Raw genomic sequence first — 25,355 nt, 5'->3', positions numbered from 1 at the left:
TTGTAAATCATCAACCAGACTCAAACAGGCGAGGATGGCTGAGTGACTGATGGCCAACTCCCCTAAGATTTATCGGGAAAATATAACTTAATAACATCTTTCAAGGAATGATCGAGTGAAGGTTTACTCAATTTATACTTTTACTCAGTGGAGGAAATATCAGTCACTCGTATTCTGAAAAACTCTGGTAGCCATGTGCAAAGATTATTTTTTTAATTTTCAATGTTATTTTTGAGAGAGCGTGCAAGCAAGCGAGCACGATGATCAGGGGAGGGGCAGAGAGAGAGGGAGACACAGAGTCCGAAGCAGGTTTCAGGCTCTGAGCTGTCAGCACAGAGCCCGACGTGGGGCTCGAACCCACAAACCAGGAGGTCATGACCTGAGTTGCAGTCAACACTTAACCAACTGAGCCACCCAGGCGCCCCTATAAAGATTATTTTAAATCAATGACTACCCAAGCATATTACATGCTTGAAAAATACCAGAGCATCAGTTTAAGAATAAATGAATGCTTATATTGGTAACTAACCCTATGATCAGTTTACACACACACACCACCACACATACACAAATACATACACACAAAAATGTTTTTAGTTGATCTTTTATTTAATTCAACTGAATTAACTCAGAATTCAAAGCAATCTGACTTTATAATACAGTTCAATTTTAAACAGTCTAGAGAAAGCACTAAGCACAAGTGTACTTTTTAAACTACCAATGTACATTCAAGCACTGGTAGGATGAATTGGCAATAAATCTTTATGTCTTTACTACACAAAGGTCCTCCACTGAACGACAGTTAGCTTATCACGTGAAACTGAGAGCAAAATGAGACTTTATCAAAACACAGCTTTCAACCTTCCTGCTCTGAAACAATCAGCAGAAACTGAACAGTGAAAAGTCTGGTTTATTATCTGAAATGACCCAATTACTGACAATCTTTGGGGCTGCAGGTTACAGTCCCCCCTGTAATCAATCCGCCCACCTGGTCAGCACAGACAGGACTCTGGCTCCTCCTACCACAGCGTGACAGCCCGCTCCGGGCCCACACCCCCGCTGCACGTGGGCTGAGTGTGGCCCTCAGGACAAGGGACCAGAGGAGCCATTCAGCAGGTCTAGGGAGGAGGGCATAGACAGCCACGCCCGCTCTCCTGCACCCCTGACAGTGTCACACAGCTGACACCTCAGGCAGAGGTTGAATGTAGCATATGAACGATTCTGTAACAAATAAAATTACCCTTTACCTCGGTCAGTTGGCCACTCCCTGAAGATCTGTAAAGGACACTCGTCATCATCGAGGATCGTTTCTTTAGCACCGTTTTCATCCGAATGCTGGGCTCCAGGAGGCAGCATAACCTGAAAGGAACAAATAATTAACTGTGACGACACCAGGATTCAGAAAAAAGAACCTCCTGTAAATAAAACTCACAATAGAATTAAACGGACCAAACCCTACCACCAATCCTCAAACCACCAATCCTCAAACCACCAACAAAGGTGGAGGAGCACTGCGGAGAAGCGGCTTCCGACACGGCTCAGCCTGCTGGCTGTGCCGCGTCTACTCACTTGCCTCTCCAGCCCCCCAAAAAACTAGTTGAGTAATTGTTTTGTTTTGTTTTTTTTTAAAACAAACTCTTATGGAAGGACTGTACGTACTGGTCAAATTGTGAGCAATTTCCTCAGGAAAGATCACTCTACTGTAGCTCAATCTCCCTGGTCCCTAACCCACTTGCGCACTATCCGGTCATCATTTTTACAAAATAGTTTCATCTAAGGTGGGATCTCTCAGGATAGCCGTCACATAACGACAAAACAGAATAGCTCTTTCTTGTAGATAATAGCTTTATGATTAAATTTAATCAGATCATTTAGATATACTACAGGGTTATTCGCGCAACAGATGTTTTTAAGTGTCTGGTTTAAAATGCTGCATTCACGACGCTCTTAAAATTCATCATGCCATAACACTTTTTACTTCATGTTTTCATGGTAGTCAAACAGTTCTCTGAATAACTTGGGAAAGCCCCAATAATCCAGAGCAAAAATGAAGGGGACAGAGGCCCAGGGACCTCATGCACCTGCTGGATCGGCCCACCCTTCATTCAATTTGAAATACTAACACGTCACAACACGACTACAGAAAGTAAAATATGAGAAGCCAAGCCAGTGGCATCGGAACATTATTTTCAACGTCCAGTACTGCAACAGAGTTCTGTTCACAGGCCCTACCACCTAGATACAGCCTCACATTCACACACCAGATGGATGAGACTCTTGTGTAGAAGCCTACAGCATCTCCATACTGCTTCAGATTACCTTAAAAAGACAAATGCACTACAACACACCCTCTTGCTAAAGTAATTAATCTTTCCTCGTACTGCTTTGTACTGAATTTGGTATCTTGGGCTTAGAACACACAGTTCAGGACCTGACCTTCACTCCTCTTTTGCGTCCCGATCTTTGTCACACACCCTGGTAGATCCGGGCACGTAGAACTACTCAGAGCTCTCAGAGTAGGCCATGAATTCCATACTTCCGCAATTTCTTGGGCCTGAAGGCCGGTGACCCACTGGCCATGTCTAGCTCAACTACAGCTCCTCCAGGAGGCCTTCCCTGATTGCTCTCATTTCAACACTCCATGTTTCTTTTCTCATTCTTGGCTTCTCTGTAAGTTCCTTTAAAGACAGCTGTTGTTGATGGGGCGCCTGGGTGGCTCAGTCGGTTAAGCGGCCGACTTCGGCTCAGGTCACGATCTCGCGGTCCGTGAGTTCGAGCCCCGCGTCGGGCTCTGTGCTGACCGCTCAGAGCCTGGAGCCTGTTTCAGATTCTGTGTCTCCCTCTCTCTCTGACCCTCCCCCATTCATGCTCTGTCTCTCTCTGTCTCAAAAATAAATAAACGTTAAAAAAAAATTAAAAAAAAAAAGACAGCTGTTGTTTTTGTAACCTAGCAGAGTGTCCAACAAGAGGAACTTAAATATCTGTTGAATAATTAAACAGCTAGAACAACGATGAGTACGGAAGAGCTACATATCACGAAGCTAGCAAGATGGCAAGCCAAGAAAGAAAACAGGATTAAAACGATAATCACCTCCATACCGCCTACGAAGCAGAATTTGCAAGGATGTGACAGAACAGAAAACCCAAAGCAGGAGACCCTCAAAAGAGATTCAAGTGACCTCAAAGAGGCCCGTCACTACAAGCCCAAAGCAGGCTTTTACAACCTCATGACCCCGATTAAGGTGCCCTTACACTTCTGAAGTTCATCCGTAAAAGTGCAGCAGAAATGAAGGAAAGGGAAAAGGTGATAACGTTCATTACCATGTATTATATCGAATGCACCTTTACGCGGAACTGAATGTATTTAATGGTCCACGGTCCCCTGGCGGACACTTAAGCAATCCCAAGTACGGAGCACAGGTCAGGCCCCGGTAACCGAGCTCCTGCCCCGGGGGACCACAGAGTAGCAGGGGCGGGACTCCTACACTACCGACGTACTGACTTTATTCTGACCGGAACACCGTTTATAGCCGCTGCTGACCCCAAATATAAGGAGCGCGTGTCCAAATCCATCCTTATCCGTGGGCCCAATCAGGGGCTTCCCGCGGGTACAGCAGTTCTCACCACGCGCTCAACGGAAGGCAAGGGTCTCCAGGGCCCAGCACTACCGCAGGGTCTCCTCTACTTCACACTTCACTGCCGGGAGAAAATGCACCAGAATGTCCCGGATCTTCAGGATTTTCCCTCCAGAGGGAATACACGATTACCTTGGCTACCTGCTCTCCCGACCTGACCCGAGGCACCCCCCCTCCTCAAAGTATGGTGGAATTTCAGGTCGTGATACAGTCTATCTATGAACGCTAATGGCCAGAAATCCAGTATAAAATATACTTCTGCACGTCTGAAACCATGGTTTCTCCTTCGAATTCACCAATCCTAGTTCTTACTCTTCCCTGGTAAGACCAAAGAAACGAAAGAGCACATCAACACCAAACGCTCGTGGTCACCTATCTTCCCCACCCCACGGAGACACGAGCTTTGAGGTGTTTCGTCCCCATTCCCAATCATGCAGGATCACTGTGAAAAAGTGAAATACAGAAAAGCCCAAGGAAGAAACGAACCCCACTGTGAGAGAACTATTTTTACGACCACACTTTTGGCAATGATCTTCACCCATCTACCTCACGTAAGAGGCTCCCATCGGCATCACACGTGGTATTCCAAAGTCTTCCATTCCCTGCCCTTCCGCTCACGTCGGCGGGTAGTGACCTGGAGCGTACCCTTCCCACGCATCCACCTTGCCGTATGGTCATGGACGCACACACAGGGGCTCACGTTGCTTCATTTTATTTTGTGGTAACTGTTTTTCCAAATAAAGGGTGTTTTATAAGATGGGTTTAATTCATCATGTTTCACAGCCACAGGTATTCAACGGTACGGATGGGCATGCCTTTAGTGATGGGTGCGGAGTCTGCTTCTTACTACCTGCTGTAACACACGGGAATGAGAACAAGTCCTCACAGAAACACACTCGGGAATTCACTAGCCCCTTGCTTTAGATAGACCGTAACACTTATCACCTTATTTATAAACAGCATTCTCAATCTCAAACGCTACGTCCACTCTGAAGTGGGTGCTCCATAGGATGACCGCACAGATGCCCTCCAGACCCTCCTTCGCCACCACTGCTGGGATGACCTCCTGTGCCGGACTCTATTCTGGGAGCCTGGCTGGATCTTTCCCTTTCTCGGCCCACTCCGCCCATCTGGCTGGAGAATACCCTGCGGTACCTTTTTGAGAAAGGCTGAATGGGTGGTCAATTTGGCCTGACGGGTTTTGAAAGGTCTTCGTTCCGTGTACCTACCATTTGACAATCTGGACTGGAAACATTTCACTCTGAATTAGAAAGCTACATGTATTCCAGACTCCGTGACCACTACTGAAATGACTGGCAGCAGTCTTGCCCCCAATCCTTTATATGCGGCTTGAATCTTTCTCCTTGGAATCCTTGTTTTCTTTTCTCTAGTTTTCTACAATTTCAAAATAACATGCCCTGGTTTGGATCTTTTTCAGTAACTGTACCATCATTCAGTGGGCCTTTTCAAACCAGCAACTCAAACCCTCCTGTTCTGGGAGATATTCTAGTACATTCCTTCGGTAACTTCTCTCTCTCCCCACGTCCTCTTGCTTTCTCTATCTGACCCTCCTTTAGGTAAGTGTTAGGTATTCTACTGCAGATCTAACTTTCTGAGCTTTTCGTTTTGTTCTACACTTGGCATGTTTCCTTACCTTTATCTTTCACCCCTTTCACTGATACTTTTCTCCTATCCCTTATTTGCTTACATTTATAAACTTCTAAGGTCTGAGTGTCCCTTCTTACAGGACTTATTTGGTCTTATTCCACAGATACACGGTCTTCCTTGTTGTCCGAGTCTCTCGGTTTTTGAACGCTTCTGTCTGCTTTCTGTCTTATCTCATCTGTGTTCTTTTGCCTGTTTGGGTTGGTCTTTCGTCTCAAAGGTGTTTCAGTGTCTGTTGAACCTTGGCCGTCCGTTCACGTTCAACAGCGAGTCACGAGAGAGCTCAAGGTGAGGGACGTACGTACGTATGTATGCACGAGGATTCCTGCCAGGAGGCCTGAGTGAGGTTACTGGACCAGCGCTTCCACAGGTCAGTTTGCATACACATCCTTCTCACGTGGCCAGAGAGTGCCTTCTGGGAGAAGTCCTTAAATCTTCTGGCTGTCAGCATCCTGGGCAGAGGCTTCCGCTCCACCCTCCCACTTTCAGTCAAGACCCTTGCTGTGCCCTGTGTGCCCGTTACCCCCAAACACAAGGCCTCCTCCCCATCAGGTCGACCACAGCCTTCACACGGAGATAAGAGACAGCAGTTGGAATGGGAAGGAAATCTGGTGGAGTCCACTGCTTCTGGAAACTTTCAACCCAATATGATTTAGCTCCGCTTTCAATGTGGACTCGGGAAGTGCTAAAGCAACTCATTCCTGGGTCCGCGTGGGCTCGTGACACGGTCACTAGCAAGCTCCTCCCTGGCGGGTTCTCTCCGTAGGCTTTCTGCGGCCCAATGAGCAGGACACCTGTCACCTGCTTCTTCAGAAATTCACTCACAACCCTATCTTCCGCCATCTCTCCTCTCATTCTCTTCGTTCTTGAGCACTTACACAGGTTTTTATTTCTTTGTTGTCATTTTAATGGGAAAAAAAACCTGTTCTCTCATCTATTTTCAGCTGACAATTCAACTATATTTATCAAACTACAAATCTACCAAACAGTTTTTCCAACTGAATATAACTTCTTAGCTTTTCAACAAAATTAAAAGGCATAAAACTCAAGAAACTCTTTTACTTAATTCAATCTAGCTAATAAAAGAGGTCTTAGACCTCTACTCTGAGCACTACAAAATACTACCGGGAGCACAGAGATCACCCACACAGAGGTGCGCTCTGTCCACAGCCTAGAAGACTGGAGACTGAGGACAGGGTGTCCCCTGACTTATCTAGAGTCCATGCAAATCCAGTCACAACTCCAGCGGGTTCTGTGCAGAAATGGACAAGCTGATTCTGAAATTTATTCAGAAACATAAATAATACAGAATAACTGAAGCAATTTTTTTTTTAATTTTTTTTTTCAATGTTTATTTATTTTTGGGACAGAGAGAGACAGAGCACGAATGGGCGAGGGGCAGAGAGAGAGGGAGACACAGAATCGGAAACAGGCTCCAGGCTCTGAGCCATCAGCCCAGAGCCTGACGCGGGGCTCGAACTCACGGACCGCGAGATCGTGACCTGGCTGAAGTCGGATGCTCAACCGACTGCGCCACCCAGGCGCCCCTGAAGCAATTTTTAAAAGCAAAAACAGGGGCCCCTGCGTGGCTCAGTCTGTTAAATATCCAGCTTTGGCTCAGGTCATGATCTGACAGTTCATGGGTTCAAGCCCTGCGTCGGGCTCCGTGCTGACAGCCGGGAGCCTGGAGCCTGCTTCAGATTCTGTGTCTCCCTCTCTCTCTCTGCCCCTCCCCACTCACGCACATGTGCGCTCTCAAAAATAAATATTAGAAAAAACAAATAAAAGCAAAAACAAAATTGGGACTTATTTACCTGATTTTAAGACTTATTATCAATCTATCGATACAGTGTGGTGTTCACAAAAAGATAAAATACAGATTAACAGACTCCAGAAATAGAACCACACACACATATGGCCAACTGATTTTCAGCAAAGACGTTAAAGCACTCAACGGGGAAAAAAAGAAAGTCCTTTTAACAAATGGTGCTGGGTCAACCAATTATCTGCACCGGAAAAAATGAACACCTGCCCTGATCTCACACCAACAGATAGACGCTAACTTGAAATGGAACAGAGACCAAAACGTAAAAACTAAAGTACAAAACTTCAGGAGGAAACTGTTTGCAACCTCAAAAGAAGTAAATTCTTACAGAGAACACAAAAATAATAGAAGGCTTAAAAAAAAAAATGTATTCTCTAAAGGGCATCATTAAAAAAATGAAAAGGCAAACCAAGCCACAGACTGGGGAAAAAATATTCACAACACATATATCCTACAAAGGACTCAACACAGAGCTATCAAGAGGGAAATTAAAACCGTTTGCCACACGGACATCCCATTATTCCCTATCAGAAAGGCTGATTCTTTTTTTGTTTTGTTTCTCAAAAGTATTTACTTTTGAGAGACAGAGCGTGAGCGGGGCAGGGGCAGAGAGAGAGGGAGACACAGAATCCGAAGCAGGCTCCGGGCGTCAGCCTCCGAGCCATCAGCACAGAGCCCGACGCGGGGCTCGAACCCATGAACCGCGAGATCACGGCTCGAGCCGAAGTCGGACGCCCGACCGACAGAGCCCCCCGGGCACCCCAGAATGGCCGATTCTTAAAGTAATTGACGGTATCAAACACAAATGAGGAAGTAAAGGAACCACAACGTGATTGAATTGCTTTGGAAAACAGTTTCAAAGTTTCCTAAAAAGTTACACATACACCTGCCACCCAGCATTTACTTTAGAAAACAGGTCTGTGAGGACACCTGCACACACATGCTCAGAGCAGCCTGACCGTAACCGCCCAAAACCCAACACCGGGAACAACCCAAATGTCCGTCAGCAGGTCAGTGGGTGAAAGCACCGCAAACCATCCATATAACGAAATACTACTCAGCAACCGGAAGGAAGCCAGTGTAGACACGCCCAAGCACGCGGCCGACCCTGAGCTCCCGGTGCCCAGTGGAGGAAAGCAGGCAGAAAGACCGCTTGCTACACGACACCATTTATGTGCAGTTCTAGTACACGAAACTAAGCGACAGAGAGCACTATCTGGGCCGGAGACGGGGTAAGGGACTTTCGAAGGTGAAGGGGTGTTCCTGGGGTGGGGGGTCGGTACTGGGGACACCGCAGACTTTAAATGCGCACGGTTACTGCCTCTACTTACTCCCCAGTCATCTTGTGCGGCGGGGGCACTATGGCAAGTAATACATCACGGTTTCGTAATCAACTGCTAAGATGGGGAAAGGAAGGGATTTATTTCTTCTAAAAATCCACTGCCAGGAGGAGATTTTGCCAGAGAAATCCCGGTAATGAAGAAGTCGGCATTTCCTCGTGACTGACTTAAGGGTTAAGAACTTTCCAAGTAGTCTGGCTCAGGAGAGAAAACCTGCTTGATCTCACTTAGTGTCAGCCACTCAGCTGTGAGGAGAAGCATCTCGTGGTCTCTGAGTACCAGGGTGAGAGATGCAGGCTTTATCTCCAAGACAGTCCGGCTACTAAACACACCGACCAAATGCTCGTTAGAGCAGCAAACTGGAGTCCACTTAAGAGTGGGACCGTCACGAGGTATCTCAGTGAAAACCTTAAGACGACATCATGAAAAAACACAAAGTCACCTATGTACACAAAATAAGAACTAAAGATATGTGTGTATAGAAGCGTGGACAGTGGTTATCCTTTGGTATTAGAACTATGGGTGATTTTATTGTCTTCACCTTTTTGCACTTTTTCTTATGATAAGAACATGTATTACTTCTGTAACAGAAGGGGGATTTAACACAGGGTTTCCACGTATTACATTTTAAATGATACAGTGCGAAGAAAACCAGCCTACGCTGAACTTCACTCGAAGGCTATCTTGCCACTTGAATGAGAAGTGCCGGCATGTGTGGCACTGGTAGGTTCTGGCTGGGTAGTCACTTACCCGGGCGATGCAGTAATCTTTAGGGTTCTCCTTCTCCAGACCATATTTCTCTAGAGCCTCGGCCACAGCAAAGTCAGCGGGATCCGTGGTGGACAGCAGGATTGTCTTGTAGGGAATGTTCGGTTTTAAGCTATCTGCATAAATTCTCAGTGTTCCACCTGAAAAAAAACATTCAGACATCTCTGAGCACTCCTTTATTTTAACCCAGTAACCGAGACAGCTAACGTTTATGATCACTTTAAAAAAGGGCATCTAAGTTCCGGTTGTAATGAATACAACGATGAAATAAATCTGTGTTCCTAATTCCATACTCGTTTCCTGTTAGACAACACACGTGAACAGTCACCTGCTGATCCAGTAGCACCGTATGCTGACTAGTCCTGTGCGACAGAACGGATCCTGTTCCCTCTTCAAGCCCAAGTAGTTCTCATAACGATGAACCCATTTTCACCATGGTTCAAAGATGAGAAAAGGAAGAAACTCCACGGTGTTCCGACAGTGCTGCCTGTCAACGATTTAGCACACGCGAACTCACACAGAGGCCCGTGTTCCGATGCTGAGGACGCAGCCATGAACAGTCCAGTGTCCTGGCCTTCAAAGAGCTTCTACTCTAGGTGTGGGGTGCAGGGGGTGGGGGAAAAGAGCGACAAGAAAACCTAAGATGGCGGCACGCGTTGTGAAAAACACAAGCATGGTGGTAAGAAAGACCATAACCAAGAGCTTCCTAAGCTCGTGGGACTGTTAAGCCTTCTCAAAGATGGACACCTGCCATGAGCCCTGGATGGCCAGCGGCGGCGACCTCGCGGCCACCTGAGGAGCTCTCTGGGCAGGGGGCGAGCAGGTGCTAAGGCCTTCAGCCGGCACAGGTCCGGAAGGCTCACTGGCCAGAGATGCACCCGAGGGAAGGCAGGGAAAATGCAGTCAGGCTGACCGAGGCCAGACCACGTGGGACTTCGCAAACCATGATCGCGAGGGCCTGGGTTTTACTCTAGCTGAAGTGGGAGACACCGGAAGTCCTCAGTTGCACGTGTGCCCGTGCCATGTCGGGAGGTGGGCACAATGCCGCCGGTGCTCTCCTAAGCGGCCGGGCTTCAGGCTGAAGCAGAGCCGCAGAGGGGGACGCCGTCCCAGCAGGGAGGCCAGCTGTTAAAGCGCGTGCTCCACTAGCCCAAGGTGCTCCCTTCTGACTTCATCGTGCCCTGCTGCCAAAGGCACATTCGGGGTAGTTTATAAGGAAAACACGTACAAGAGAACGAGTAAGAACCATTTTGCAGACACAGGCAACCTGTCCGTACTGTGCCCATCAGACAACCAAGGAGCAAACCAGAACGCCTGTTCTGAAAGCTGATGAGGGGGCCTTGTGCCCTCCCTTAGGAGGCTACCGAAACATGCAAGTGGTCAGAAATCTAAGTTTTTCTGAAAAACGTGGCATCTGCTTGAAGTCTAGACAAGTACTTTGCAACCCCAAGGTACAGACTGCAGAGAATCAAACACTTTTTGTCTGAAAAAATTTAAGGTCGGGGCTTCCCAGAAAACCATTTTCAAGAGTCAGTAGGGCTCCTACAGATACACAATTTCGAGCAGCATTTCTTCTAAGGGACACGCCACGATGAGGCGGCTGGAAAACTCAGGCTCACGTGGCCAAATTTCACTACTGGATGGGTTACTTTTGGCATCCGTTTATCCATCTACACCTAACTTGGTTTCAGTGTACCGAGTGTTGAGAGGGTCTAATTCAAACAGTTTCCGGTTTATAAGCCTAACACCGCACCACGGTGTCTTTGTCACAGAGGCAGGCACCACCCTCCATGCTGAGGAGGAAGAGTGGAGCAGCTCAGTAAAATGGACTAAAACCTGTTTGCATCAATGTACGTTTCGGTCTCTGATGAAGGCAGGACTGGAGACGAGCACATGGAGGCCCGCGCCTCTCCAGGACCCCAAGTGCGGGACCCCGGTCACAGCTGGCACTCCCAACACGGGTCGTGAGGACGCCGAGGCGGGAGAATTCCCACACGGTCGCCGACGGTGTCGCAGTAAGAAATCCGCGGCTGTAACTGGTGCTCGTGCCCTGTGCCACGCATCAGCTACCTGAGACGCACGGGACGCTTCCGGGCCAGCTCCTTGGAGGACACCACAGAGTGCGCCTGAGTGCTTAACCGTGCTTTACAAAGCCCAGGGGGGAAGCTTCCTACGGGCCGAGTCCGATGGGCCGTGAAGGGAGTTCAGTCATCAGAACCGAGGGGGCAAACTGTCAGGCCGATAAGACAGGGAAGTAATAGACTGAGCGGTCACTCTCGTTACACTCACCCGCACGTGACCACATCCCACGGCTTCTACCGACAGGACAGGCTACGAGAATACATTTTTGTTTTTTTTAAGTTTATTTTGACAGAGTGTGCGCAAGCAGGGGAGAGGAAGAGAAAGAGAGAGAGAAAATATCCTCAGCAGGTTCCACACTGTCAGCACAGAACCCCAGGTGGGGCTCGACCCCACAAACCATGAGATCATGACCTAAGCTGAAATCAAAACTCAGATGTTTAACCAACTAAGCCCCCCCCCCCACCCCCGGCGACTAGTCACATTATGTGATCACTTTGCAGTGTATAAAAGGGTTGAATCATCACAGTGTATACCTGAAACTAACAATGCTGTTTGTCAATTCTACTTCATTTTATTATTATTTTTTTTAAGACAGAGTGCAAGCCAGGCAAAGGGGCAGAGGGAGAGAGAATCTCAAGCAGTCTCCATAATCGGCACTGAGCCCAATGTGCGGCTTGATCCCACAAACCTTGAGATCATGACCTAAGCCAGACGCTTAGCCAATAAGCCACCCAGGTGTCCTGAGAACATATTTTTCTAAGTCATTTATTAAAGACAAACAAAATAGCTGAACTTAATATATTTGACTGGTTAATATCAACCACAGCTATTTTGCTAACAATATTTAGGTTTTCAGTGTCTCCTGGAAGTCTGGATAGAAAACTATTCCTTCTACCCCCATCCCTCTAAAGCTCTACTTCTTAGATGTTCTGCTAGTTTTCCTAATTCCTTGGAGACTGTTTTGCTTCGTTTTCTCCTTTCACTGCCCAGTCCTCTTAACAGCGGCCTTCTCTTAAGTCTTCCCATTACCTACACACTTTCTACAAAAAGAATCTCACCCACGTCCAGTGACATTACCTGGCAACCATAAATTACTCCCCAACTCTCTCCCTGTATGGGACACTGCTGCCCAGTGCCTGGTCTAGACACACTGCCCTTCCAGCTCAAAACAGCCCCCCAATCACACCGGCACCTCAGCAAAACCTATCTTCCGCTCACAAACGTCCTCTCGTTCCAGAGCAGCAACACCCATCCCAGGAAAACGGGCGTTATCCAGAATGCCTCCCCTCCCGAGTAGAATCCAGTCTGCTCTGGGTCTGATAACTCCGCCTCTTAGGAACCTGGTTCACCCCTTTGCTCTCAGTGGCCGCGCTCAGAGACGGGTCCCCCGCGAGCAGCAGGTGCCCACTTCCAACGCGACTCCCTCAGATCCAACTTCTGCTCTGCTCCCACAGTCACCACTCCAATTTGAAGCCTAGGCGGAGTTAAAAGCTCTCTGAGGGGCGCCTGGCTGGCTCAGTCGGTTGAGCGTCCAACTTCAGCTCTCAGGTCATGATCTCACGGTTCACGAGTTGGAGCCCTGCATCGGGCTCTGTGCTGACAGCTCGGAGCCTGGACCCTGCTTTGGATTCTGTATCTCCCTCTCTCTCTGCCCCTCCCCTGCTCGTGCTCTGTCTCTCTCAATAATAAATGTTAAAAGAAAAATTAAAAAATAAAATACACACACACACACACACACACACACACACACACACCCCATGCTGGGTACATCTGCCTTAGGAATTATTAAAGCACATTACATTTTTTTTTTTTTTAATTTTTTTTTTTTTTCAACGTTTATTTATTTTTGGGACAGAGAGAGACAGAGCATGAACGGGGGAGGGCCAGAGAGAGAGGGAGACACAGAATCGGAAACAGGCTCCAGGCTCTGAGCCATCAGCCCAGAGCCTGACGCGGGGCTCGAACTCACGGACCGTGAGATCGTGACCTGGCTGAAGTCGGACGCTTAACCAACTGCGCCACCCAGGCGCCCCAAAGCACATTACATTTTTAAGAAGCAAACCTCTAAAATCAGAAACAAAATAAAACAAATATAAGTCAATATGCAGAGGAATCAAATAGGTGATTTCCAAACACAGTAATTTTTTCTCTTTTCAGATTATTAAAATTCTAGTTAGTTAACATATTTGGTAACACTGGCTTCAGAGGTAGAATTTAGTGCTTCATCACTTACATGCAACACCCAGTGCTCATCCCAACAAGTGCCCTCCTCAGTGCCCATCCCCAACCCACTTGCCTCGGTTTCTCTATCCTTAAGAGTCTCTTAGGCTTTGCCTCCCTCTTTCTCTTCTCCCCTTCCCATACGTTCATCTGTTTTGTTCTTAAATTCCACGAGTGAAATCATATGGTATTGGGCTTTCTCGGACTTATCTCGCTTAGCATAATACCCTCCAGTTCCACCCATGTTGTTGCAAATGGCAAGATTTAATTCTTTCTCATCACCGAATAACATTCCCCTGTATATATACACGCTACATTTTCTTTATCCATTCATCGGTCAGCAGACATGTGGGCTCTTTCCATAGTTTGGCTGTTGCTGACAGTGCTGCTAGAAACACTGGGGGGGATGTGCCCCTTCAAATAGCTGTGTTGTTGTTTTTTTTATCTTCCAAAGAAGATATCCAGATGGCTGACACACGAAAAGATGCTCAACATCACTCACCACCAGGGAAACACAGATCAAAACCATGATGAGATACCATCTCACACCTGTCAGGATGACTAAAATTAATAACCCAAGAAACAACAGGCATTGGCGAGGATGGGGAGGAAGAGGGACCCTTATGCACGCACTGTTGGTGGGAATGCAAACTGGTGCAGCCACTCTGGGAAACTATGCGGGTTCCTTAAGAAGTTAAAAGTAGGGGCGCCTGGTTAAGCATCCAACTTCGGCTCAGGTCACGATCTCGTGGTTCATGAGTTTGAGCCCCACGTCAGACTCTGTGCTGACAGCTCGGAGCCTGGAGCCTGCTTCGGATTCTGTCTCCCTCTCTGCCCTTCCCTGGCTTACACCCTGTGTGTCTCTCGCTCTCAAAAATAAAAAAAAAGTTAAAAACAGAACTTCCCTATGATCTAGCAATCACACACTAGATAGATATTTACCCAAACTAGTTAGTTATTTGACAATATCACCTTACAAGATACACTCACAAGCAAGTTTCCCAAGAAGCTTCAAATTTTTTCACAATCATACTGTTGCTAATAACAGTATCACGTTGCTTTTTCCTGTAATAAATCGTAATGTCAAAATAAAACAATTAGACATTACTGGTGTCAGGTGGAGAGAATTTATCCTAAGAAAGGCTAGATTGCCTGAAACCGAAGCACTAAGAAACACCTACTAGAAGTCAGCTAGCTCTGTCCGCTGAAGAGGGGGGCGAGCGAACACTAAGCAGCACCAGGGAGCTCTCCGAGCAACCAGAAAGAGCGAGCATTTGTAAGAGAAACAGCCACCTTCCTAGTCTGGGGCAGCACGTTCCCAAGGTGAGCCTCGGTGTCCTGTCACGCAGGGAGACTCCCCAAGACCACCGGGGACACGTCAAAGCCTCAGGTGCCAGGTGGAAGAGACCCTTGCTGTCTCAAAGTGACAATTCAAGAACCAGTAAGGACAGTAACTGCAACAGACGGAAAGACGCTGACGACTTTTAACTCCACGAATTCGTTAAAAAGCTCACAACCACTGCTCACCTGTGGATGCTGGTACAGGAGGTATTTCTGCCCCGCTCCCTCTCCCCCCAAAAACCTACCCCACCTCCTCCCCTAACCAAGGAAGCAGAGCCGGAGGAAAACCAGGGTAAACCTGGACGCAGTCGGCAAAATCCCCAAGACAAATAACCCGGGTCTCCACCGCACACCAGTAAGGACGAGAAGCAGGAGGGCAGACAAGAGGAAAGGGAATCGCAGAACGAACGCCAGCCCGACCAGGTGCCACCTGCAGGTGCTATCTGGATCCCACGCCAGGGAGGGATCGTCGGAGGCTCTCAGGAAGAAGCCAACGACCACCAGACAGTCTGAGGCCCTGGGGGAACTGCCGCCAAGGCTTCGGTAAGGGGCAACAGTGCCGTGGTTCCTTTCTATTTCCCAGGACCCTTCACCTTCGGGAAAGTGCACGGACACAGAGGATGAAATACCGAGAAATCTGCGAAGCGGCGCCGATGTGGGAGCAGAGAGGAGGCCGGAGGCCGGGTAACAGGCCCACGGGGGGTTCGCTGCATCTCTCTCTTGTGTTGTGCATACTCGAAAGTTTCCAGAACCCAAGAATTTAAAACAAGAGCTGCACCGGGGAGGAGGGCCTGACCAGACCCGTCGCTGACCGCCCGCCCGAGGCAGAGCGACCCCGCCCCGCGCAGGCGCACACGGCTCGGAAGGAGCCCCCCCCCCCCCCCCCCCCTCCCACGCACGCGCACCTGAGTCCGGCCGCCCATCCGAGCTCCGGAACTCCTGCATCCGCCTCTCCAGCTTCTGCTGCCGCCGGCGCTTCATGACCACCTCGGGGTTGGAGATCGTGCGAGTGAAGCTGGTCTCGGGCATGTCTTTGTAAACCTCGGCGGCCAGTCGGGAATTCTCGCTGCAAGAAAAAGAGGCGCCAGCGGCGTCCGCTCAGGGTCGCACGGCAAATCGCTCCGCCGCAGTCACACAGCGGTGACACACGGCGGCAGGTGCTCCCCGGCTCGCTCCGCAGCAGGCCAGGGTCTGCACGCACTGGTACCTGGTGCCCGTCGATCGGGACTGTGGACAACCCGGTCCCTCTCGACGCAAGCTAGTCCACGGAGGAGAAACGGATCATTAACATCTTATAGCGAGTAGTAGCCCAATTGCCGTGCATTCGCTAACCAGGCTAGAAGAAAAACGTGCAAATTACACACGTCTGGAATTTCCACCAGTGTTTTCCTAAAAATAGACCAAATGAGTGACAAACATTCCAACCACAAGAAATAAAGAACTGAATATACTGTTAGTAAAATGCTCTTAAAATTATAGTAAATCTTGAACTCTAACAGCATGATTTTTGAACTAAAAGATTTCACATTCACTTTCTTGAAGGTAAATTTTCCTAAGAAAATTGCCCCAGCGGCTCCTCCGACAAGCAATCAACTGTCCAGAGGGCAGAGTTTTTGAAAACTGCATATTCAGGTAAGGCAGATAAAAGACTCAATTTCAATAAATACACTTTAAGAGGTCATTTTTAATCCTGAAAATCATTTAATTAGGGGCGCCTGGGTGGCTCAGTCGGTTGAGCGTCCCACTTCAGCTCAGGTCAGGATCTTGCAGTTTGTGACTTAGAACCCTGTGTCGGGCTCTGTGCTGACACCCCGGGGCCTGCTTCAGATTCTGTGTCTCCCGCTCTCTCTGCCCCTCCCCTGCTCATGCTGTCTCTGTCTCTCAAAAATAAATAAACGTTAAAAAAAATTTTTTTTTAATCATTAAACAATCAAGCTTTGAATCAACCAAATTGAACTTAAATCATTTTAAGTAGCTCATTTTCTTTTTAAATTTTGAGAGAGCGAGCATGAGCACGCATGCGTGAGCACGCAAGCAGGGGAGGGACAGAGCAAGACGAAGACAGAATTCTAAGCTAAGAGCAGAGCCCGCCTCAGGGCTCAACCCCACGACCATGAGATCCTGAACCGAGCCAAAAATCAAGAGTTGGACACTTAATCAACTGAGCCACCCAAGGTGCCCTTAAGCAGCTCATTTTCTTAACACAAACGATGGATTACTCCATAAACGAAGCTAATTGGATAGGACAAACCGTAGCGTAATTTTCAAACTTTCCTTTTGATATTTTTCATGTATAAGCAACATAAACAATTTCTATTGTGTAACTATGCTAAACAGAGCCCTACTGTGTAGGTAATACTGTACTCAACAGCTCATGTTCATTACACAGGCCTCGCTGTCTGACAGATTAAGATATAAACCCACTTTGATGCAATCCAAAATGGGCTCAATTCCACTCTAAACATCATTAACAAATGGTTAATAATCCGCAATATATACAGAATACTTAGTATCAAACAACAAAGACAGACTTGGAGAAGTTGCTACAACACAAGGTAAATGGTTAGTGAGTAAATGGTTAGTGATGCGTGGAAAGACAGCTACGCTGTTAATGACAAAATAAACTGGAGTTTCTCGAAGTATTGTGCACTATGAAGAGAGAGAGTAGGAGGAAGCGAGGAGGCTCGTGGGCTGTGGAAGATGCCTCCAGGAGCAGCCTGGCCATGTACGTGTCCCGGGCTGTCCCTGAGCCGCTTTTCCTGAGTGCTCCTTAAGGAGGAGTCCCCGGAGTTGTGAGCAAGGACGGTCACAAGAGTTACTTGTAACACCAACAAACCCTGTGAACTGCCTACAAGTACAAAACAAAGAGGGCTGATGAAATCAGTTTTGGGAAACACTGCAGGACAGACTACTACATAATCACTTAAATTACTTTACATTTTTGTGAAAATATATACTTAGGAATATATGTATGTATTTATGTGATAGATTTTAGTGGAAAGAGGTCATGTGGAAAGCTCTAGTTTCAAAAGCCTCTGATTCCGCTTAAAAACTCTACATAAACGTATGAAGTGTACATATTTGCGCACCAGACAAACCACGTTTCCTTCTCGGCTCCTGGGACGATAGGTGACTCTCTCCCCCTTTCCGAAAAATCTGTGTTCTGACTTTCTAAAATGAACACCTGTTACTTCAGCAATAGAACAGCACAGAGGCCATGATGCAGGCACCACGGAGGCGAGGAGGGACCTAAGAGGGACCATGATACCCTGACGGCTACATGAAGGGCCAGCTAATGTGAAAACTGACGGGTCTCCACTGAGATCTTGCACCTAAGGGGAAAGGTCAGTATCTTCTGAGGTGTCTTTTCTGTTATAATCAAAATGCAAGGATCTCCCTTATTCCATCAGCTCTGAGGTCAGAAGCTCAAATTCCTTTAGTCGGGGAAGTGCAACCTTGGTGGGGCCGGACGGAGCCAACAACACAGTGCAGCTGAACCTTAAAAGGGCACAGCTGCGGGGCACCTGGGTGGCTCAGTCGGTTAAGCATCCGACTTAGGCTCAGATCATGATCTTACGGTTCGTGAGTTCAAGCCCCACATCAGGCTCTGTGCTGACAGCTCGGAGCCTGGAGCCTGCTTCAGATTCTGTGTCTCCCTGTCTCTCTCTGCCGTGACCCCACTCACACTTGGTCTCTCTCTCAAATGTTAAAAAAAAAAAAAAAAAAAAAAAAAAAAGGCACAGCTGCTCTTCTCACTGGTCCTGCCAACCCCTGATGAGGTGTTCAAGTGTATTTAAGAAACCACTGCCGGGGCGCCTGGGTGGCTCAGTCGGTTAAGCGTCCGACTTCAGCTCAGGTCACGATCTCACGGTCCATGAGTTCGAGCCCCGCATCGGGCTCTGGGCTGATGGCTCAGAGCCTGGAGCCTGCTTCCGATTCTGTGTCTCCCTCTCTCTCTGCCCCTCCCCCGTTCATGCTCTGTCTCAAAAATAAATAAACGTTAAAAAAAAAAATTAAAAAAAAAAAAAAAAAGAAACCACTGCCACCTTAATTTAAGGACCAAAGGAGGGGGAAAAAAAAAAAAACACCCAGAAATGAAAGGCCCAAAACGAAGAAAACACTGACAATGGTATGCTAAGAATAATACTGTTCAGCAGGTTGATTACCTGAGATTAGCAAACCCGGGGAGAGGGGTCTGCCCCTGCCAGCCAGGAAGCTGGTTAGGGGAGACCCCTCAGCTCCCCTCAGCACAGAAGAGCCAAGCACCCAAGCTCATTTCTTAACTGACGCTTGTCCTTCTCACAGTTTATCTGGTAATTTAACGAGGTCTGCTTCATTAAATAGGACAGAGACGGAGACGTTTCCAGAATTACTTACAGGTCATCCCCTTGGAAAGGCCGATCATCTTTCTCAGATGCCTGCCTCACTGCCTCTTTCTCTCTCTTCTTTTTCTCCTTCTTCTCTTTCTTGGAGAGAGTTCTCTTGAAGTTCTGGATAACACCTTCTTTCTCCTGCTTTTCAGGTCCATTGCTTTGAGCCTTCTGATAAAAGTAACATCATCACTAAGGCAGCTGTCGGCACAGAATCACAGAAAGCACTCTCTGGCCTAGCTGACTTCCTCTTGATTACAGCCAAAACCCAGCTCCCGAGACAAGGAAAGGTCTGGGGAACGGAGAGGTTCTTTATCTTGACTGGGCTGACGGCTACAGGCGTGTATTTACCAAAACATACACGTTCAAGATCTCCGCATTTCACCACGTGTATCTTTTACCTCAATTCAAAATGAATATGCATGCAAGCAAGCAAACGGAAAACCAAACCCAGTAAAGAAAACCGGAGTGGGACTCAGGAAACCAGATTTTCAATAAATAAAATTTAAGTTGCACATACTTTTAAGTTACCTTAAAAAAAAAAGGAACCTAATCAAAATAGCTAAGTGTTTAAATCACTATCTACTTCATACGTGATTTTTCTAACCTTAAAACAAATATAGGAGTAGCCATAAGAAACTGGCTTTTTGGATGCAAAACTAAGCACTGTTTGTGCAAAACTTTGTATCTTCTTTTCCAGATCTTATTTGCTTGCTTACTCTTAATTTACAACTTGGCCTGCGAGCAGATGACACAGAGACAAAAGTTTTTTTTATCTAATTAATAGGTTGACTGTGAACATTCGAGACTAGCCAAGAAAGGTTCCTGTACTGGGAACTAAACTGCCCTCCGCTTCATCGACGCTGGCGCCCCATCCTTGCCACCAGCTACGCCCGTGCTGTCCTCACCCGAACGAGGGCTCGGATGCCCACGAATGAGCCTCTCTGGCCCACAGTGGGGCACTCAGCTGAGGTCAAGGTGCAGAGATGAAATAAAACACGGGCCAGAGAAGAAAGAAGAGAGATGCCCGTTATTACTTCACAAGAATCTGCCACAAAAGCAACAAGCACTACAGCAGAGAACAAGAAAGGCCAAGAACACTCCTCAACGTGGAGCACCCACGTCACAACACCATGAAACTCTCGTGTCCAAAAGGGAGTAATGGCACTCGTGTCCCAACCTGTTGGGGACTTTTCTCTAAGTGTTCTTGACCTCTGCGTTTGCTACCACTTTGCTTCACACAGAAATTATCGTTATTTTCCAGCTTGACCCCTATTCCATAGTGTTCCATGGAAAACAACCAGCAGCACAGGAGCTCCGGACACCTACTGCCTGAGAAAGTTTTAGAATCACTCAATTAACGTTAACCCAAGAAAGTCTACATACAACACGGAAAAGGTTTTCACTGTACCTTATGAAGTTGTATCTGAAAATTCACACATAAATAGGTTATTAAAACTTTACTTTCCCTTCTGATTTTTATTAAAACAGATTTAGACTTTATAACTTGGTAAAAAAAAAAAAAACAAAACAAAACTGGTGGTTACTTCATCATTAAATCTCTTAATAACAAAAGCTGACATAACGCTTCTTTGGAAAAGTAAAGGGCAACATTAGGCATTATTCAGTGAAACAGGATGAAACAGAGAAGCAGGGTTCTGTTTACATTTTCTCCTGCACGAAGGGTCATTCAGGTCATTTAAGAAGAGAAGCAAAAAGTGAAGCCCTTATCACATTCACCTGACATGTGTGTTTCGGCAACCCTGGGCCCGGGACACTGTCAGCACGAGACCTGGACGGAACGTACCTTAGGAGGAAGGGCATCGTTCTCATTCTTGAGAACGAATCTGCCCTCTCGATCGTCTTTATTCCAATTCAACTGCACAACAAGGGGTTTCTCATCTACATCCAATCTTCTTTCTTCTTCAGATAATGAAATGAAAAAAAATTAAGTCATGGTTACTTAACAGCACTAGCTAATAAAACGTTCTGACATACGTTTCATTTCCTCGACATAAAATCCCTTATTACCACCAGTACTAACAGGCTGAAATGTAATCCAAAATAGCAAGCGGGAGTTTTAATGATCTACTATTGTGTTGGTACTAGAACACGTACTACCACGTACCCAATGCCAAACACTGACCAGGGATGATTTCCTTACAACATTTAGAATCCAGTTGGGAAAAGAGAAATGCACACGAACTAGAAGAAAATAGAGGGCTCCGCGAAGCCTCCCTCTGTAAACCATCTCCTATGCAGCTGGAGGCTAAGAGAGTAACGTTAAGAGGACACAAAGTTCCGCTGACCTCCGTGACAGCTCCTCACAGGCCCGGGAGCGAGTGACCGTGGTGCTCGCCCTCCTGGCTCCTTCCGATCCTCCCACGCTCGCCACCCAGCCCTCAGGTCACCTAGAGATGCCACCGTCCCGTCCCTCGGTTCCGACAGCGTGCCACTACGTTTAGCGTGTTCCTTCTCGCTTGAGTTCTAATAAGTCCCGGGGCCCACAGAGGGGCTCCTGCAGAGCCCGCTCACCCGGACCACCTACCGCAGCCTGCAAGGAGGTCTTTAGCAAACACAGGAGACAGAGGCCAGCTGAAGAAGTACTGTGGTCAAGGAAGCAGGAGTCAACAGGACAGACTTAAAACAGAGACTGATAAAGACTTTTAGTAAGTACCACACGCAAGCAGATTATAAGAATACAGAAATAATAAGCTCTAATTTGTTTTATGAACTGAAAGAATGAGAGATGAAAAATCAGAGCAATAAAAGAGGGACTGGATCAAGAAGTTTGAAACTGATGCTACAAACCAAAATTACCCAGTTTTTCTTGTCGCAAGATTTGTACTATATCAAAATCCTTCACGTGCATTTTTTAGAGAGCTAGTTTTAACAACAGTCCAGTCTAAATCATAAAAGTAAAACAAAACAAGGGTGAGCCATTCTAACGTGCGTGTGGCAAACCAGGAAACGGAAGTACAGTCAGGGTCCCTACTACAGCTTTGTAGCTTGAAGACACCTTTCCGCCTCAGTGGGTTTTGTTTGTTTGTTTTAAAACAGCACAGTTTTTGGAAAAGTATTTTCCGATTGAGTTCACCAAGGAATCCTACCCACAAAAAGGGTAACGGTGGAGTTTCCCTGGTGGTGGATGTGCGCGTTGGGCCCAGAACTCAGCCCTCGGGAGCGGCGGTCTCCAAACACGCACCAAGGCTCCCTGCACACTCACTGAGGAGCCTTTTCAGTTTTCAGGGGAACAAGTCACACCCGCCGCGGTCCCTCCCCCTGGCAGCGCCCCAGACCTGCCCGGAGAGGGATCGAGGGCCCCGCTCCCCACCCGGGGGCCAGAGGCACACAAACCCCATCAGGCAAGAACGGTCATTAAAAATGGAATGAAAATTGTACTTTTTCCTTTCATTTTCTGTGCACTATTTTCCAAACACGTACCAAGTTGTTAGCGCACAAACAGTCCATAACTTGTCTGAATCTAACTACTCAATGAAACGAGCCCCGCCCCCAACGCCCCTAGGGCTCTAGGACGTGAAAGCACAGAGGGCGGACAGAGGGCTCCTCCTGGCGTCAGGGGCACAGAGGGAGCCCGCTGCTCCGAGTGCAGGCGTGCGGATGGCCAGAGCCACACGGTCCCGGTGCGCCGCTCACCGCGGGTACAGAGGAGACCGCCTCCAGGCACCTTCGCCGAGTTTTCACCTCCTTACCGCAACACAGTTTGCTTTTTAATTAAAGAGAATTTTAAGGAAAAAGTTGTAGTTTCTTCTCAACAACCTAGTTATAGTGATTCTGAGCTAAAGGAAAAATTCAACCTCAGAAAAACCATCCAAAATTAAGGTTATCCTCTATCATCAAATCTAGCTTTGGTGTGGCTTATGTAGTGGGATCTCCTCATAATGTTGAAAGAGTAACAAACAAATACGGCCTGTATCTCCTACTCTCCAAGGGAAAAGTGTTTGGTCATACCTGAATTCCATGCAGTACCAGAATTCTTACCCTATTTCAAATATACAAAGAAAGCTGCAATTTTGAAGTCAAGACAAATAATGCATGTTCAAAGAGTGTTTCTGGATGGAATTTAACAGGTATTTAAATTGGGTTTGTGCTATATATGTAATCCTTTAGTTGTTGCATTAATTGGAATCTGTATTTTTAAAAAAATTTTTTACATCTATTTTTGAGAGAGCATGAGCAGGGGAGGGGCAGAGAGAGGAGACACAATATATTTTATAGGGGACTCTATATTTCCACAGCACTCATTAAAAAATGTATAAATTTCTACATCTCTAATGTTTGTTTTCGAAGAGTGAGCAAGCACACACACGAGAGTCAGAGAGGAGGGTTGGGGCGGTGGGGGGGGGGAAGGGGGGTAGAATCCCAAGAAGGCTCCATACTCAGCGCAGAGCCCAACACGGGGCTCGAACCCATGAACTGTGAGATCATGACCTGAGCCAAAACCGAGTCGGATGCTCAACCGAGCCACCCAGGCACCCCAAATTTCTACATTTCTAATCAGTCCAACTTAAATTGCCATCTCATATGTAGGATATTTTCAAAAATTTCAAACATTAAAACAAGGAGAAAGGACTACATAAGTTTCCCCAAGATACCCTAAGTATTCCAAATAAGGAAAATATACAATCTCACATTACAAAAATACTCATTTTTGTAAGATTGAGGATTCATGCCCATAATATTTTAACCGGATTAAATTGTAGTATCATAATCTACACATAAAAGTTACAGGAGGGGCGCCTGGGGGGTTCAGTCGGTTGAGCGTCCGACTTCGGCTCAGGTCATGATCTCACCGTTCATGGATTCAAGCCCCGCGTCGGGCTCTGGGCTGATGGCTCAGAGCATGGAGCCTGCTTCTGATTCTGTGTCTTCCTCTCTCTCTCTCTGCCCCTCCCCGACTCATGCTCACTTTCGCTCTCGAAAACAAACATTAAAAAGTTAAAAAAAAAAAAAAAAGAAAAGTTACGTGAACTAGTTCTCCAAAAGCAAGTAACATACGGTTTCATCAACGTGTATGGGCGCCTAGATCCACTGGCGAGTTTTAACGATGAAACGTCACGCTAGTTCTTTGAAGAAAATAAGTGTACAATACATCCATCCTAACTTCCACCAAATCTAACTCCCGGGATCCTGTCTGAACGTTTCGCAGACGCACAAACACCCCCCAACGTCCCCAGGAAGAGAAGGGCCAACGGCAAAGCAATGCTGTGACAGAGATGCGCTCTGCACACAGGAGTGGTTCAGAAGTTGTCTACACAGCAGAGGCTACCCCGCCAGTACCCCGTGTGTGCACACTGACCTCCGCTGACGTGGACTTCGTAGAGGGAGTACTTGGGGGACGACAGCATCCGCATGTCAGGGCGGAATTTCTCTGCCAGCGTCTCGATCACGTCTTGCGTGGTGGCCGTACTAGAGACCCGAATGCATTTTGTTGCAAAGTTTCCAGCAGCTTTATCTTGAAAATAAAATCTCATTACGCCATGAAACTCCAAATCCTAAACGAAAACAAAGAAAAAACATTCTAAAATAAGATTCAATTTCTAGAATAAAAAGTCATTCACCATCCTTAAAAGATGTTTCATTACTGCAAACATCTGAGACAGAAACGGAGAGACAGGGTTTAGTCTTCAAACTGAATCACGTGACTTGGGACAAGTTATTTACAACCTGGGCCTTACTGGTCTCACGTATACGACAATGGCCGTGGAGCAGCTGACATCAACGACAGCTAATATTAATGAGTCTCCAGCCAGTGCCAGGCACACCCCGACACACACTACTTGGCTGTGTCTTTAGAAGGACGCGGGTTAGCAGATTCACTACTAAACTCTGTTTTCAAGACTCAGTCATTGAAACACAAAGTTTAAGGATCTTGCCCAGTTATGCAGCAAATCACAGTTAAAATCCAGACCCACAGATCCCCAAAGTCCATGCCTAGCAATCCCTGAGGTCCCGTCCAGCCTCAAAATCATAAAGCCTGAATGAAGGGACGACTCAAACCACAAAGGAAAAATGTTAGCCCCGATTCTAACATGAAAGTGAATAGATGGAAACTCTTAGCCTTTGCAGAATCGAAACTAATTTTCAT

The 25,355-nt window shown here is 47.0% G+C and overlaps 1 protein-coding gene across 14 annotated transcripts in view; it reads right to left on the bottom strand.

Moving 5' to 3' along the window:
• AFDN (afadin, adherens junction formation factor) overlaps positions 1-25,355 on the bottom strand; it is a 142,751-nt gene that overhangs the window by 81,282 nt on the left and 36,114 nt on the right. For 7 of the 14 annotated variants that reach the window (XM_047859974.1, XM_047859978.1, XM_047859979.1 and 4 more), the window contains exons 2-7: positions 24,567-24,762; positions 21,054-21,169; positions 19,254-19,417; positions 15,782-15,942; positions 9,216-9,373; positions 1,248-1,359 (exon numbers count right to left, since the gene is read on the bottom strand). In XM_047859974.1, the coding sequence (XP_047715930.1) occupies positions 1,248-1,359; positions 9,216-9,373; positions 15,782-15,942; positions 19,254-19,417; positions 21,054-21,169; positions 24,567-24,762 (907 nt within the window). The remainder of the gene's footprint in view (positions 1-1,247; positions 1,360-9,215; positions 9,374-15,781; positions 15,943-19,253; positions 19,418-21,053; positions 21,170-24,566; positions 24,763-25,355) is intronic. The other 7 variants (XM_047859975.1, XM_047859988.1, XM_047859986.1 and 4 more) reach the window with 3 other exon arrangements.

This window comes from Prionailurus viverrinus, chromosome B2 (assembly GCF_022837055.1).
Source record: "Prionailurus viverrinus isolate Anna chromosome B2, UM_Priviv_1.0, whole genome shotgun sequence".
Lineage (NCBI taxonomy): Eukaryota > Metazoa > Chordata > Mammalia > Carnivora > Felidae > Prionailurus > Prionailurus viverrinus.
The sequence above is the reverse complement of the archived record's forward strand: the minus strand, read 5'-3'. Positions and strand labels throughout refer to the sequence as shown.